This window comes from Anticarsia gemmatalis, chromosome 20 (genome assembly GCF_050436995.1).
Source record: "Anticarsia gemmatalis isolate Benzon Research Colony breed Stoneville strain chromosome 20, ilAntGemm2 primary, whole genome shotgun sequence".
Taxonomy (NCBI): Eukaryota; Metazoa; Arthropoda; class Insecta; order Lepidoptera; family Erebidae; genus Anticarsia; species Anticarsia gemmatalis.
In genome coordinates, this window is record NC_134764.1 from 3,519,426 (window position 1) to 3,536,577 (window position 17,152).

Below are 17,152 nucleotides of genomic sequence, written 5' to 3' on the forward strand. Positions count from 1 at the left end.
TATAACATCTAACAACAGAATATAGTTCATTCATTCATTCATATCGTATGGTTAGTGGTCAACCTAGTGTCAAAGTTGTTCAAGCCGCCCGTAAGGCCTTTGACATGGCTTAACGACTGTTATCTTAGTAGACAACAACCGGGACCGACTTTTTACGTGCCCTCCGAAGCACGGAGACGCCCAGCTCAAATACCACTATGCGGTCACCCATCTATGGAATGACCGCGCCAAGGTTTGCTAAACCCACAGATCGTTTACCGACCGGTGAGCGCAACTGGCTATGGGCGCCTCAGAATATAGTTACAAATGTTATTTCAGTCATCCATTACTTATGGGCGTAATGAGTTTCAAAGAGAAATAAGGAAGTTTACTTATTCTACAATAAATAGGCCGCCATCAATTTCCTTTCACTTCACGTTCGCAATAAGAAAAAGTGTTTGCTTTGACCACAAATACTTATTCGAGTAGAATAAGTTCTCCTGTTATTTATTTCGTAGCCAGCTTCACGTCGGTAAATGATCTGTGAGTCAAGCTAATATTGGCGAGGTCATTTCATAGATGGGTGGCCGCTTAGTGGTATTTGAAAAAACTAATACTTAACGAGCTCTGAAATTGTGTATTATGTTTAGTACTAATTATATACTTAGCTTAAAATGTGACTGTCTATTCTGATATTCATTTAATTAGTTCTAGTTTTTGTGTTAGTAACACGATTTTATTTGATCTCCAAGTTTAATTATTTCTATTATTTGTCCTGATCTTATTACTTTTACAAAGCTCTGTAACTTTTAATTAGGACTACTATACAGGTAAATTCATTAAATATCTTGTTGGTATTCACAGTACATCTTTTGAAATAAAATATTCTGTATCGTAAAATATATTTTAGTTGATAATATTTCATAGCTTTAGTAGAAGGTAGTACAATTACTGCTCCACTTGTTTTTAAGATATAAACTTCATGCGTGACTATAATACTACGATTAATCTCAAAACTTGTGCTGGAATATTATACGATAGTTTATAAACTACATATCAGCAAGTTCCCGTTTAATATAAGATAACAATATGTAAGCACAAAGCTTGTAAACTCGACGCGGACGGAAAGTTTCCACACCGCATACTTTAAAATATTTTCTAGTTGGTGAACAGTTTGTATTTCTAACTAATCATACAAGCTTCTCTCTAGCGCTTGGTAGAACTATGTGTAAAGAATTTATAGTAAGATAAGCAAAGATTTGGAGTTTTATGCTGTTGAGTATTATTGGTAGGTTTTACCGATGTAAAAATGTTTACGTGTTCTTATTTATACTAATTTTGTTGTGTTATATATACTAATTTTGTTAAAGCATAATAAATGTATGATGATTATGCGTCGGAAACAGCTAAAATTGTTTTCGTGGAAGATGATTTTTAACTTTAGCTCTAGAGTTACTTAAATAACTGAGTAACCGAAAAGCTTTGGTGTATGATGTAAACATTTTTGTAGAATATAAAAATATGTCGCACGAAATTTCTTATAGCGAGATGTTTTGTTAAGTAAAATTATACTGTGTAATGTATATTCCTTATCTAGACTTTACACTATATTCATACACTTCTTAAAATAAATGTTTTTGTTAAGAGAAGAACCATGTAAAAAGCTCTTGCTTTAAGCTACGGTTGTATTACTATTTATATGTTCACTGTCTAGTAAGTATTATTATCGTAATGTTCTGTAGTCTACTAGTCATACATACATATAAATCTACACTGTCAAACTTACTGGACGATATTTCATGTCCGTTGCAAATAGATCCTATAGAGACTTACGATAACTCTGTTATATCATGGGAAAGCTTTAAAAATATCCATATCTACAGCTAATACTATTATCAAGGTTTTTCTTTGATATAAGGACAGTCAGTGTCAATCAGATGTTGACAGTGAGTGCCCTGACTCTTGCTCATACCAGGACCTTATGAGCTGTACAGAAAACGCCGTACACGTAGCTGAATACTGGGCTGGCAGTATATAGCTAGACAGAAAGTGTCACACACTATTTTAAGTTTTAATAATATACTATAATTTGTTTGCCATCGACACGCTAAGAAGAAGAAGAAGTGTCAATCAGAAAGTTCGAGACACAACACAATTCTTCCAATGTATCTCAGTAAATAAACACGTCATAAGTACATCGTCACTTGTAACATATGTAAGTGGGGCAGGGTTTGTGTGAGACAATCGATAATTGCGACAAGTAACCTCACGGCCTTGCTCCGATAGGTTCGGCGGTACGACGGATATTTGCTACACCTGTTATAACAAAGGCCGGCGGGATAGTAATCACCTCGTAGCATATCGGACAAGTGAGTTATTTTTTCCCCGTCTGACCTTATTCTCAACTATCTTAGTGGTCACCTATACTAATAGAATTAGGTGGTTTTTACAAAGAGTGACTTTTATAAGATCTGTACAACATAACTAATGGTTATTCTAATGGATTGATCGTAGTAAGGATGTTTTGACCACGTAGAAAGTATTATCACGGCAAACAGCACACTTCTGTAGACTTTGATTGTTTCCATTCAGAACTAATCGCGATGAAGCCATAGTATAAAATTACATCAGCGTAATGTGTACCATGTGTGATACCATTATCATTAAAATAGAGATTCAAATTTTATATAACATCCTCGCAATAAACATATCCGCAAAACTACCCGTGAATTGGCGCTATCCGAACAAAATGCTCGTAAAATTGAATTTATCTTATTTCATGTTTCGCCTCAATACTATGTTTAACTTCCGAGCGCAAACAGTCCACCAATTTTCCATCCGAATCATTCGTTTACGTGCCTCGAATACGATTCAGAACCAAACTATGTAGACCTCTATGTAATGTTTATACCTTCAAATACGTTAAAGGAAATGGAAGACGAGAGCTCAAGCGATACCGGTTGTACATAAAAACTCAAATAGAATGAAATGTAAATGGCGGACTCTTGTATCTGTGTAAGTTGGCTGAAATAGTAGTCTAGGCTTCGGGAATCCGTTTCATGTAAAGGTCAAAAGGATCAGTATACATACATCGGTAATATAATATCTCGCTTGTATTTCCCCGAAGGATTGGGCAGGATCTAAAGGTGATGCCGTTTCGACAGTTATGGTAATCAGTTACGTACTACTGAATATTTAGGGTATTGCTAGGGACAGCTCGTGTCTACTGAAAATCGTGATTTGGAAAAAAATCTGAAATATTAGTAAGCCTGAGTAATGCCTTTAGTTAAGATTGGGAGATTGTGTAAAATACAATACATGTATGGTATGTATATTGCACAATATGAAATATCATGTTGATAATGACTAAGTAATTACAGCCAAACACACACTAGTCGAAACGTAGATGCGTATAAAGCGTAGTACACACTATCTCGCCAGAATCAGGGTTCGTCAAAGGCCTTAACGCATGAATGCACTCCAAAGCGACTTGCAGTTGCAAATAACTAAATACATGTTTGTATTACAACATTTCCTCGAATGTTAACGTTGCTTTTACATTAAAATTACTGTAGTAATGATATTTGTACATTAGGATATAATGTTACGACTATAGACAAAGATTTATATTTACTAGAAAATGTTGACAGTCATATTCCGGGCATTTGAAAAGCAGTTATTATAAATGCGAGTATTATTTGTGCATAATGTTTTATTTACTTATTCTAAAGTAACGTGCTACTTAAGAACCTTTTAGTTTACACTAAAACTAATTTGTGACCAAAAACACTTATAGCGAACTATTTTAATACGAACAATTTTAATACTAAGCTTAAAGTAATTTATTGAAAGGCTGTCTAGTGGTTTTAATGAACTAAATACAATTAGTCCCACTACTTTACTATTACTACAATTTTCTTGAGTAATTTGTTTAGAAACGTAATAGTATGAAATAAAATTGAATTATTTTAAAAAGTGCCACTAATCATCATCGTACCAAGTGGCGTTCTTTCGTCTCAGCCCACCGAGGGGATAAAGGCGTGATATTAATGTATGTAGGCATCATTTAACATAGCCAAAAAGGCAGTGATTTAAAAAAGCCACATTTTGCAACTTTCGTTTAAAAAAAGAACAACCCTGAACCTGACAAGTATCTTATTAGTTTTATTCTTGATCACTTCTGTATAAAACATCCCATATCCCATGTACCCAAAAATCGTATCACTATCGATTAAATCTGACCATTAGTCAGTTCTAACCGATTTCTTTGACTTTACCGAAGCAGAATGAGTTTCAATGGCCGAAATGTGTTTTCCTTATAGCATCCTTTGTGTATATAAAAGCAACAAAATATTATGAAAACCATTATCCAAGACGGTACAATCTTTTGAAGCAAATTTTATTTGAAGTCCCTATAAAAGACTCGTACCTTTGTTATGTTTGTTCTTTATGAGATTGTTTTTGGTTTATGACGTCATTTTATGTGTAAATGAACATAATTATTTTCGTTGTTTGTCTTAAATCTGGTGTTGATAACACCGAATTGAATAACTTTTTAAAAATATTCATAGTAAGTAATTGGTAAGTAAATTTTTAATAAACTCTAAAAATGTGTTTAGAACTCCCATGAAAGTGAATAGAAATTAACTTTAATCATTTACAATACCAGGAAGAAACTACATTATTTAAATTTTAGCTCCATAGGACTAAATGTTTAGTTACTTAGTAAGGTGTTAGACTGCGTTTTTATATAGCAAAATAAATCGAACATTGAGGACTACATATAAAAAAAAATCACTTTATGATTAAAAACGCCTGTTTTACAGAAAGTAAATGTGTGTGAAATACACTCACGTATCGCCATTTACAATGTTAGTCTTATTTACTATTGTTTGATCCTATTAACATTCAAATTCAATTACATGATCTCCACAGAAACTGAACTAATAAAAAGGTGTGACCAAACGAAGGTGCGTTAGATTTTTTTGAGCAGCTTCCCAGGTCAAGGTCAGAGCACAATCTGTTGGGCTGACGAAATTGTCTTTATCTCAGCTGTACCGGACGATAAAGTGGATTTTTATACTCATAACGTCGGGTATTCCTGATGTGGCCATCTTTACTGCCAGTTTATGTTTGCTCGTAACTTAAATATAATAAGGAGCGTTATGTTTCATTTCATTTTTTCGGAACCTGAATCGAACATTCTAGGACCTAAATATTGCACTCGATTTCTAGAACATCTAAAACAGTACCTATTATAGTTGGATATTAAAGTCTTACTTTCATAAAAAGTCTATAGAAGTTTTCATTGGAGTCGTTGTGAAATTAAAATACTCATTAAAATTTCTACTGACGCTAAAGAAAAATATTGCTGTCCCATTGTTTTTCGCTCCCTTTAATAACGCTGTCTCCAGGGAATTTGGCACGCGTCTAGAAAGTTCCAATATTTTTTGCTTATAATTTTTTGATTTTTTCTGGAGCAAAGGAAATATATTACTGTTCGTTGAGTGCCTTCACGCTTGGAATACGTAAGATTTATGCCTTTTGCCCTCGCAGCACGCTTGATACATATTATACTTACAGAAATATATTGCGAGGTAGCTCAAGGCTGTTTGTTTTTCTGGAAGGCATACTTTGTTCTCGAAGGGACTGGCTTTTTCTTACGTGGAAGTGACTTTTCGTCGGGCTTTGATTAATCGTTATTCAGGCGTAGGATTATTTTTAAGTACAACTTACAAGAGACTGATGCTTTCTTTTTTGTCGTAGATACCTCTGGATAAGAATAGCACTGTTCGAGCGTCAGTTAGCGAAGATTATCGAGCACCTCGTGAGCAACGCTAATCGTTATTACGAGCGAGACGCCTTAGTCGCTGACCCCGACTACGGCAGCATTCTCAGCTCCCTACTTGTTGGGCCGTGTGCTCTAGAATATTCTAAAGCTAAAGCACCCGCTTGTTTCTGGACAGACCCTCCCGCTGACGAATTGGTGGGTACATTTTGATATTATTGATGAGTTTAGTGTAAAGTAAGAATTTTCCAATCTCCCAATTAAATATTACGGAGAATTGAGTTGAAATCTTGAAACTTAAATTACTTTACTTCGTTACTCGTACTATCGTTATAAACATATTTATTTAGTAATCGTTGGAGCGGAGATGTATAACAAACACATAATTTATGTATAGGTACAGAGACACAGAATGTCTGCCGGTACTACTACGCCGCCATCAGTTCGAAGGCCGATTCTTAACTTCAAACGAAGTTTGAACGCCTCGTCAGACGACGGAAGTACAGTCAACACAGGTAAACTTTCTTTCATCTTATAAAGTAAGAAGTTCTAATTAAACTTTAAAGAGAGTTTCCTTACTGTTAATAACATTATTCGCCGTATTTCCTTGAAGTTCGCTGCATTTAGAGTTTTAACAACCACTTTTATCTAAAGAAACGTGTACAAAGTAGGTTTTTAACTTCAGGTACAGGAAAAGCGGGTGGATCTACTGCCAAGGACTACGTAGAGAGTTTACACCAAAACTCGACGGCAACACTTTTATATGGGAAAAACAACGTAAGGGTTCAACCGGTGAGTAATGTTTATTGTTCCTTCTGATTTATTTGCCTTTGTTTATGATGTATGAGCTTTATTGAATTTGTTCGATCACGGCCCCGCTCCATACTGGACCCTCGGGAAAAGGCCAATCACAAACTGAATACGTGTATTCGTAATAATGTTTTGAATTTTAGATCATTCTCTGAATTCAATTCCTGAATAGTGCTCTGTATTTGTGGGTCATAGTTCAGCAGAAGCCCGGCAGTTCTAGAAACTAATTTCTTACTATATTAATATACCGAGACCTTTTAAAGGCAACTATTTGTCATAATAAGAACTCGGCATAATTCCAAAGTCGAGCCTCTCTCTGATAAATGTATCAAACTTTAAATTAATTTTGGAGCCAGACATAATTCAGTCTGAAATATTGATGGAATTCTAAAAGCGAAAGTTTGAAATTGAAATTATTATTTTAAAAGATAAATGTAATAATATTCCTTTGTCGTCTTAAATGAAGTGTCTGAATCTTATTTAATATTTTAGAAAGATGTTGAGGAACCGATGCCCGGGTACTTGAGTCTGCATCAAACAGCTGCAGGGTTGGTTATTAAATGGACACCAAATCAGCTCATGAACGGATATGCAGAGAGCGAGGGAATCGACAAGAGGTACCTTAATAACAATCAAAAGTATTCTATAGTATGGCTTTGTAGATGTGAAGTAGCAATCAATGTTCGTACGATTTTCATATTCGAAGGAAAGTTACCGTCATTATTATTGAGAAGGAAGGAGGGTCCTCCTTCGAGAAACTTCGATCGAATCCTTAAAATTATTGACGACTCATTCCAAGAACGGCAAAACTTTTATCGGCTTAACTTCTTTAGCTTCTTGAGAACGGTTTGATTGTTTGACATTCAAAACAAAAGTAGCAGGTGTAATGGAAGCATTTATGTTAAAAGACGTGTAACCTTTCTTCGAAATAAGCTTCTTTGAGCAAAATATTGTTGAAAATGTGTGTATTGTAAAACTTCGTCGTAACTCCTAAGCCGGTTTCTATTGCAAGTGGAGCGGGTTCCACGGGGACTTTTACTCGGACAAGTAACTTGTAACTTGGTTTACTTTCATTTCTTTTATCGGTGGAAAAGCGGCGGAACGACGTATATACTTATAAATCTATATTCTTCATCTTAGAGCGATTGAAAAGGTTTTGAATTCTCAATTTTTAAGTGTGAAGAAACTTAACTAATAATACTATTAACGAAAGTGTCATTACATTGTAAAATATCGGTGTTTAAATATAGTTATCGCACATGTCTACCTACGTGCAGGTACAATTAAGACAATGCTAAAAATATCCACCTCCAAATTTTGCTGTACAATTTTGTTCCTATAATGTAAAAGTTTATCGTACTCTTATTATCGCTATTAAACAGTACAAGCATTACTTTAAACTTTATATGCTTGTGATGTACTTAAACATTCCTTTTAAGTATTCAACTTTATTGTTCAGTGAAAGTCTTTTCGCTTGTTTGATGTTGTTTGCTTTACATCTCTGCACATTTGAAATTCAGTGTCGAATCGCCTTCAAATATTGACTTGGTTTAAATATTCAAATAGTCAGAACTTAGTTTGGGGCCAAGGATTTTACGATAATACGATAGTCGCTGTTTATTGAGAAGATTTATTGATTTTAGTAGTTTACCGTATGTAGCTTTTGTTTACAATATTGGAGAGATATGATTATACGAAACATTATCAAATTATAGTGTCCTATTGGCGGAATTTAAACAAAGGGTTTGCAAGCGCAAACGTTTGCGGCTGATATTTACATAAAGGTACATTTTCGGCAGATAAGCCGAGCTCGAGTAGAGCCCGAGCCATTTTCCAAAATTTTCGAATTTACTCTATACAAAAATAGTACCTAAACAATTTATAAATTTTTCTAAATACACACAATTTCAACACCATTTTTCTTATTATCTCTATTATCTTAGTACTTAAAGCTTGTTTTCTGTTCGCTTGTATTGTGTTGTGTTGATGTAGCGCATGTGTGTAGACTCCGATGTCACCTAGTGCATGCGTCCGCGTGCCCGCGCGCGTGCGTTCTTTGCAGCATGGCGCCCGTCTGCACCATATACAGGAGACGATGTGCTGGACCTATGTGCATTGACTGGTACGTTCACACCCAAGAAATTATGATACTAACCAACTAAACCAATAAGGGTCTGTCCAAATAATCGGAAGTGTCTCCTCTTCAGAATGAAATAGAAGCTAAATCTATAACGTCGCCCGAGTGCGGGTTGGGGACTTAGCATAAAAGTGCAGTGAAAGGTGCTATAGAAGATATAGAAAACTTGATTTTTTTGGTATGATTTCATGCCTGTAATCCAAAGTATTATGAAAATAATAACCGCTTTAAAAGGTTCAGGTACTTAATCAATTTTTATACTTGCAGCAGGGTTTCGTATCGATACTTGATAAAAATAAAATAAATCTTCTATAAAATAACCACGTATAATAAATAACTTTGCTTTGTTTCGTTGCCGGCGTTCGACTAATTATAATATTATGTTTCATTAATTTTGTTATATTAGTTACCATAGTAGTAAATAATTCTTGAGCTACTAAATTACTATTTAGAAATCAAATAGCCGTTATCTAAACAACTCCATTTATTCGTTTTCCTTCCAAATTACAGCAATTTTACTCGTTATTATCGACAAGTAGAATTACAGGCAATTATGAGATACATTTCCAAACGTTTCATTTATCCTTAATAGGTATTTATTTCCATTTAATTGTCTCATCATTGGGATTTCAGTAATGATAGAATTAATTGTGAACCGGCGAAGGTCGTATCCTGTTTGAATGTACCGTTTCAAAGAGTAATTAAACGTGTGACCTTTCAATGTGCTATTTACGTGCATGTGATTTTGTTGCTGTATAATTATGTGTGTTTAGAACTTTTTTTGTTGAATGCTGTAATTAAGTTTGACAAATTATGGGTTTGCTTTAATTACTTTAATGTACTTTTTTTCACGGATTAGATTAGTGCAAATGTAAATAATTTTCATACGCGAAAGGCATGTTTTTTATGTAGCTGCTAATATATGTACATACGTCATGCATACAAAAACTCACACCATTTCCAAATAGGGGTAGTCAGAGACCAAAGAACTGAGTAACTACTTATTTAATATAATAGAAGTTACTAGGTACCAACATTTAGACCAAACACAGGTTCGAATCTAAAAAATACAGAACTTAATTGTAAAGTATCTAAAATTCATGATAAATTCTATAAATATGTTCCATAATGATTTTATTTGACATAATGAACACGATCTAAAGTGATATATTTATGTAGCGTGTACTGGGCGATGTCGCTGCAAGTGTGCGTGTGGGAGGTGGTGTACGTGCACGTGCATCGCTCGCAGGCCAGCGACGCGCTCATACTGGTCGGCCAGGACGGGGTGCAGAGACCGCCGATACACTTCCCGAAAGGTAGGCACGAAATATATCTAACTTTATTTTTACTTCATTTTGAAGTATTATGAGGTCGTATTTATAATTTCCAAGTGTAGTTACGAAATGTGTTTAATTTGCCGTCTACGTATGACGTTATATACTGCTGTCCGTGCAATACATGTAACATTGTACATTTTCAAGACGATTTTTTTAGTACATAATAGTATTTTTCAGTAGTGTAGGTACTTAGTTACCTTAAAAAGAAGTTTGTTATGGTGTTAGTGTGGATATCCAATCGCCAAGAGAAAACCAATGTTTCAGCATTTTGTGATGTTTCTGAAAATAATTCTAGCGTATAACATGAAAATGTCATAGGTCGTCAGTTTAAGGCGAACTTAAAGTAATTTGAAGATTCCAAAAAGATGTATCTCTCCTTTCTTCAAGGTCTGTAATTTAAGAGAAGAAATGTGATAAGCCTGTCCAATTATGTTTAAAGAAAATTAAAGTAACAGGGAACAAAATCACGAATTGTTCGATCGAGTAATGCGAAAGTGCTGTCGTTAGCGTTTTAGAACCGGGATGAGGCAATTTATTGAAATATTCTTTCAAAAAGTTACTTTATATTGTAGTATGATAATTTTAAGGAAAAAGTTAGTTTCAATGATTTCTGAGAAGTGTTTTGTGACTCTGATCATTTACGAAGACATTTTCAGTATTTCAAACTCAACAGGTGTGTAAAAGAAAAAGTAGGTTTGTTTATATGCAAACGTATAAATTACAATAAAGTTTTTTCGAACGCAGTGTTCCCGTTAATTATGATTAGATGGATAGGATTTAGGATCCATGCGACTCTTTACTTTAAAAATAGTTGTTTTTAATCAAGCAAAAGTTTTTGTGACTAAAGTAGTAGTGAGTTATAAGTCGTCTTTGTATTATTTTCAGGAGGTCATCTGCTGTCTTTCCTAAGCAATTTAGAAACAGGCCTGTTACCACATGGTCAGTTGGATCCTCCACTGTGGTCACAAAGGGGGACGGGAAAGGTAAGGCTGTACTAATACATTATTTTAGACTTTAATTTCTAGCTTTTTACAGTATGGTAAGGAATAATGTTACTATTTGCAGGTGTTCGGCCGCGGTCGGGCTCGTAGGCGGCCGATGCCAAGTCTGTGTGAGAGCGGAGAGACCGACGAACTTGAGTCAGAGGACACCGCAGGAGACTACGTGTTCCGGATCGTTAACAATGGTATCGGCGATAGAGAAGGTAAGTGTTACACTCCTTTTCAGTTTTCCTGCCACGGGAGCCTACAAGATAGTAGTCTGAACTTATATTTATTGTAATAAGATTAGGTTTTCCACAAGATTTCTACCAAACTGGAGTATAATATAACACTACAAATTCTTTTTATAGGGTCAGTGCAACTTTACCTTTACTTTTTGATAATATCGTTCGTGAAATTATAGATAGTAACCTATCGCTCCTTTGAAAATTTCACGATAGCAGTTTCTAGAAGAATCGAAGGGCAAAGTCGCTACTTATGAAAGAAATATACCAATTAATAAACCGTTATTTTCCAGCCATGCGTCACTCACTCCTAGAGCGCGCGGTGCAGTCTCCACCGCGCACTCCGCGGCGGCCGCTCGCCTCCACCTCCACCACATCATCAGACTCCTCCACCATGTCGGTGGACTGTCCACCATCAGCCGGACTGAACGGACAGCCGCCACTTACACCTATACCTGTTACACATCATCCTGTTGAACAGGTGAGTTAATAAATATCATGCTTTTGACATATTCCAGTGACTTCTTTTCCGAGATTTAATCTGCAATTCGAGCAAAAAAAAAGCGGCACGGCCGTAACATCCTTTTCTCGAAGCAATTCGGGCTATTTTTGACACCCCTATAATTTCGTTGTGGTTAAAACAAGAAGCCTGATACAAAATGTGTCGAAAAATGTGTGTGAATGTTTTATTTTCTATTGTTCCCACTGAAATCTTACAAACTTACCTCAAAATATTGCACATACAAAAATTTTGTTATTGAAAAATATAGTTCGATTTTTAAATTGGATGCTATCGAATCGTTTGACATTTAAATAACTTGAAGAAAAGAGTTCCTGCGAAATACGTTAGAGGGCTGATCAGTTTTATATACTTTTTCCATAGTGGTACTAAATTGCAGCACTGTTTTGATGTGTTGTTCTTAACTAAGTCTGTTGTTATTCCAGGCGGCGTCAATCGAGCTGGTGTGCAGTACAATGCGTCGTCAGATCATCTCCCGCGCGTTCTACGGCTGGCTCGCGTACTGCAGGCACTTGTCCACCGTGCGGACACATCTCAGTGGACTTGTGCATCCTAATATTGTTCCTAGAGGTAACAACACTAACGCACTAGAACGCATTCTGCATCTAACAAATCAATATAGCAGTAACTTGGTCTTAATAAAAGAAGGCTTGTAAAACTTAGAGCTTTTCTTCCTGACATCAAAGATATGTGTTGTATTGCTATAAATGCAGTGCAATCCAAAGTTATTGTTGAATTAGGTTTTGAGATTCTTACTTATATCCTCCACTCCCCATGTGAATCCGAAAACTAAACGAAACTAATACTACTAATCGTATCGTTTGTGGAAACGAAACTAATAAAAACAATAATAAAATAAATTTATTTAGCTATAATAAAAGTGTTTTGTATGTGCAGAAGGTGCTGAGAGTGGTCTGACAGAGGAGCGGTGGCGCGCGATGTTCGACGAGCGCGGCGCCGTTACGGACAAGGACGAGGTGTACCGCCTCGTGTACTACGGCGGAGTGCACCATGAGATACGACGAGACGTGTGGCCCTATCTTCTTGGATACTATGAGTAAGATATTAATATACTTCCTTTTCTTTATTAGCCTAACTCCATGTTTTACTACTGGGCAAAAGCCTCTCCCTTGAATTTTCAGAACTATCAGGGGTTCGTTACTTCTGGTTCCACACATTGAAAACTTACGTTTTCACGACTCAAACATGAAGTGAGATAGGTTTTATCATTGAGATAGTTGAAGACCCGAAAATAGATGAATAAAGGATAAAACTTCGATGTTAAAATTCTTAGACAGGTTATTTTTCTCTGTCAGGATCGACTCTTTATGTCAGGAACATAAATTGTGGCTGCATTAGCTGAAACAATTTCATGCAAATTAAAAATAAGCTCGTTAATGTGATTGTTTGTGTCAGGTTCGGTTCAACAGCAGAGGAGCGCGTAGAGCAGGACGTGTCGTGCCGGCGCCAGTACGAGACCACGATGTCGGAGTGGTTGTGCGTGGAGGCCATCGTGCGCCAGCGCGACCGCGAGGCCACCGCCGCCTCCATCGCCAGGCTCAGCGAGGCCTCCGGGAAACTCAAGCCGCAGGACAACCAGGAACCTTGTGAGGTATGATAGTACCACAGTCTAAAACCGTACTGTACTTTGCAACCATCCAATTTTTCATGGCAAGATGGATGTATATTCTGAGGGAATAAAAAAAATTGTTTAAATTATGTTTAAAGTAATCATTCTATGCTTGGTCGTTTTTTGATATATCATGTAGATGTTTGAGCTAAAGAAAACTGCAATCGTTACTTGAAAAAATCAATGTTTATGAACAGAGGACAGACGCCAAAAATTTAACGCTCCGTAATTTAACCCGTTAAATCGGCTTGAAAAATAATATGAGGTTAACATTACTATACATGTGTGTTCAACAGGTATTCGAAGACGACTGCAGCGTAATATCAGACAACCCACCAGTGGTATCACCTGAACCGAGCGAGAACGAACAGAAGCGACCGGACAAGCCAGTTCTATCGCGAGCGCCCAGCATAGACGAGGTGGACAACATCGAGCTGGACTCACAGACGGAAACTAAACTGAACGGAGAGACTGACACCCGTGATAATAGGGAAAGCTTAGATGTAGACAGTCTTAAAGACTTAGATGAAGAAGATGATTTACACTTGAAGAGTGTTGTTGAGAACCCCGACATGAGAAGAGAAAGTATAGCGGAGATTAAGAGGCTTGCTGAAGGAATAGTGCAGAAGGGTGAAGGGCGTGGTTTGTTGTGCAGCGTGGACAGTGCTCATGTGAACGGGTCCTCGATTGATGAGAATCAGCCCAGTCCACAGCCGCAGCAGTACACTACTAGTGTTATTATTACTAATCCTTCTGTTGATCTTGCTGCTGGAGGATCACCAGCGTCTGGAGGTACTACTGGTGAGTTACAATGTACTGAAACATTTATTTTGATAGGAACTATAATATTGAACAGTTTCATTTTACTAGAGCAAAGCAATATGCAAGAGTATTCAATATTAATTATAGTTCAAAGTGTTTTTAACAATGGGGTTAAATCTATCTCGGATATAAGCATTCTAATAGACAATTTTTCTACAATGGGTCTGTGAAATGTTTAGACTTAGTGCCTATTGAATAGTGCTTTTAAAGCAACCTTTGGCTGTTATAGTAATTAAATAAATCAGTACCTAATCATCGTTCACCAACAATTTAAAATATTAACTTCAGATACAGATACAAATAGTACTAAAAGCATCAAAGATCTTACAATTTCTTAGTCAAAAAGTGTCCCTGGCCTACTAATGGGCTCATTGTGTTAGCAACAGTGAGTCCGGCGCGCAGTCCGCTGGGCGTGGTGCGCGAGGAGTCGCAGTCGGCCGGCGCCAGCTTCGACACGCTCGAGCCCTCCGACCGACACGCGCCCGACACACGCTCCAACTGCGTCTCTCCCGCCAGCTCTAATGGAGGGGTCTACTCTGTAAGTTAATTTTTTTTTATAGGTACTCGTGACATGACAGGAAATATAGTATTACCTACTGTATATAATTCTGTCTTGGTTGTTTCGGTCAAAAAAGCAAAATCAATTTATTGCCAAGCAAGGCTAGGCCAAACAGCTTACAACGTTATTGAGCTGGCTAACTACGATTCGAGAAAATTCAGAAAATCTCGTGAATTATAAAAAAATGACTTTGTTTTGAATGAGGTTATTAACAATGTCTCAATGTTGCCTGTTTCTTACAGAATGAATTGGTGGAGACGTTTGCGCTGAATCTTCATCGCATAGAAAAGGATGTACAAAGGTGCGATAGAAATTATCCGTTCTTTACCGACGAGAATCTGGACAAACTTAGGAATATTATGTGCACGTAAGTATTTTTTTTTTCATAACACAATAAAATGGACATATCAAAAATTAAAGATCGTTTGCTATGATCTAGCTAACTCAATCAATAGGTTTTGCGGCACCAAGGTAGAAGAAACTCCAGCTTAGCAGAACGTAGCAGTTTGAAGACTTTCCAAATAGCACGTTATCACTGTAGTGTGATGTGTGTGTGTGCAGGTACGTGTGGGAGCACCTGGACACGGGCTATATGCAGGGCATGTGCGACCTGGCGGCGCCGCTGCTGGTGACGATGCGCGACGAGGCGGCCGCGCATGCGCTGTTCGCGCGGCTCATGGCGCGCGCGGGCGACAACTTCCCCTCCGGACAGGCCATGGACGCGCACTTCGCTGACATGAGGTACACACACATTACACACGCATGTACTCAGGCTACGAAGATAGAACTAGGATTTTGTTTAGAAGTAGGCCTTGCAAATGAATTTGAAACTTGACTGACTACCATGTGTGATTGTAATTAATGCAGTTTTTTGAAGAACTTGTATCAGCTAGCCTGGATCTCCTAGATCATACTCGTATTTGATATCATTATATTTAATTTTGTGTTATAACTTTTAATTGAGGTACCCCTGTTCATTATAGACAAGACTTAACGAATACTTATAATAAAAAATGTATATCTTACCAGCAATTTAGAATTTACTGCAGTATTAAAATAAAACAGGATATAACGAAGTTCAGTGTCATCTTTGATGTATCGGTTGATAATGGTTTATTTTGATATATTTATCAACACGCCATCGTTAAGCCAAAACACGAGTCAATATGTTTTTGCGCGTTGAGTAATGGTGACTTTTAACAACTCAGGCACGTTGGGGGAGATCGAAGACTCTGGATGCCTATGTATTTAAAGTTTGATTTAAAGCATTCCGCAAATAGTTGTAGTCTTTACATTATTTTAATAACACAGAATCATAATATGAAACATTGTTTTCTTTGTAAAAAAATATGTATTTATCTCAGTTGACAACTAGTGTACGTCAATTCGTAAAATCATTAATTCTCGTCAATCATTTAAAGGAGAAAACAATGAACAGCACAGTGGCTATCAAATAGTTGTCGACTGTAACTGATAGCCCACCAGGCCTCAATCATCAAAAGTAGTGTTTAAATGTCTATGTATTGTGTAGGTCGCTGATTCAGATCCTGGACTGTGAGTTGTACGAGTTGATGCACGCTCACGGCGACTACACGCACTTTTACTTCTGCTACCGATGGTTCCTGCTCGACTTCAAGCGGGAACTGCTCTACCAAGATGTAAGCGTACAATTTATCTTCTATAACCTTCTTTCTCTTAATGTGGCTCAGATATTTTTTTGTTAAAAAAATGTTGTTTCAAACTGTTCCGTTCTCTTTCATATATTGAGTTATGTTATTAACACAGCCTTGTTATTGTCATACATAGAAATTTATCGTCTTGATTTAGACATTTTGTGTCAAATACGAAGTTTTCGGCTAACTGGACCTCAGGCTTTAGATCTATTGTAAAATAAGACTGTTTGTTCTGCTATCTAGGTTTTTACTATAAAACAAAATTAAGGAGCCTGCTCCATAACTACTAATTTATACATAATTTTCGTCGTTTATCCAGGTATTTGCGGCATGGGAGTTGATATGGGCAGCTCGGCTGGTGGCGTCTGAGCACATGGTGCTGTTCATAGCGCTCGCTCTGCTGGAGACCTACCGTGACGTCATACTCGCCAACACCATGGACTTCACTGATATCATCAAGTTCTTCAACGGTAAGTACAAAATTCACAGGTATTTATCAGATTAACAAATGACGGAATCACATAGTTCATAGGTTAGTTAGAATCTCATAAGTTGAAATAATAATTATGCGTTTGCCACAATACGTTTTGACTAAGAGCTTGGCTTGTCGTGAGCACCCACTGTCTTATGTGAATTATTATTATTACCTATCTACCGCTGACTTAAAGATAT

The 17,152-nt window shown here is 36.8% G+C and overlaps 1 protein-coding gene across 2 annotated transcripts in view; it reads left to right on the forward strand.

Annotated features, from left to right (window-relative positions):
- The window catches only part of LOC142981702 (small G protein signaling modulator 2-like), an 84,880-nt gene that overhangs the window by 62,325 nt on the left and 5,403 nt on the right, over positions 1-17,152 (forward strand). The window contains exons 5-22 of one of the 2 annotated variants that reach the window (XM_076127775.1): positions 5,746-5,965; positions 6,165-6,282; positions 6,453-6,559; positions 7,070-7,194; positions 8,583-8,699; positions 9,894-10,030; positions 10,937-11,034; positions 11,117-11,255; positions 11,570-11,757; positions 12,222-12,366; positions 12,694-12,853; positions 13,213-13,408; positions 13,723-14,227; positions 14,629-14,786; positions 15,050-15,174; positions 15,369-15,548; positions 16,339-16,465; positions 16,800-16,950. In XM_076127775.1, the coding sequence (XP_075983890.1) occupies positions 5,746-5,965; positions 6,165-6,282; positions 6,453-6,559; positions 7,070-7,194; positions 8,583-8,699; positions 9,894-10,030; positions 10,937-11,034; positions 11,117-11,255; positions 11,570-11,757; positions 12,222-12,366; positions 12,694-12,853; positions 13,213-13,408; positions 13,723-14,227; positions 14,629-14,786; positions 15,050-15,174; positions 15,369-15,548; positions 16,339-16,465; positions 16,800-16,950 (2,996 nt within the window). The remainder of the gene's footprint in view (positions 1-5,745; positions 5,966-6,164; positions 6,283-6,452; positions 6,560-7,069; positions 7,195-8,582; positions 8,700-9,893; positions 10,031-10,936; positions 11,035-11,116; positions 11,256-11,569; positions 11,758-12,221; positions 12,367-12,693; positions 12,854-13,212; positions 13,409-13,722; positions 14,228-14,628; positions 14,787-15,049; positions 15,175-15,368; positions 15,549-16,338; positions 16,466-16,799; positions 16,951-17,152) is intronic. The other variant, XM_076127776.1, reaches the window with a different exon arrangement.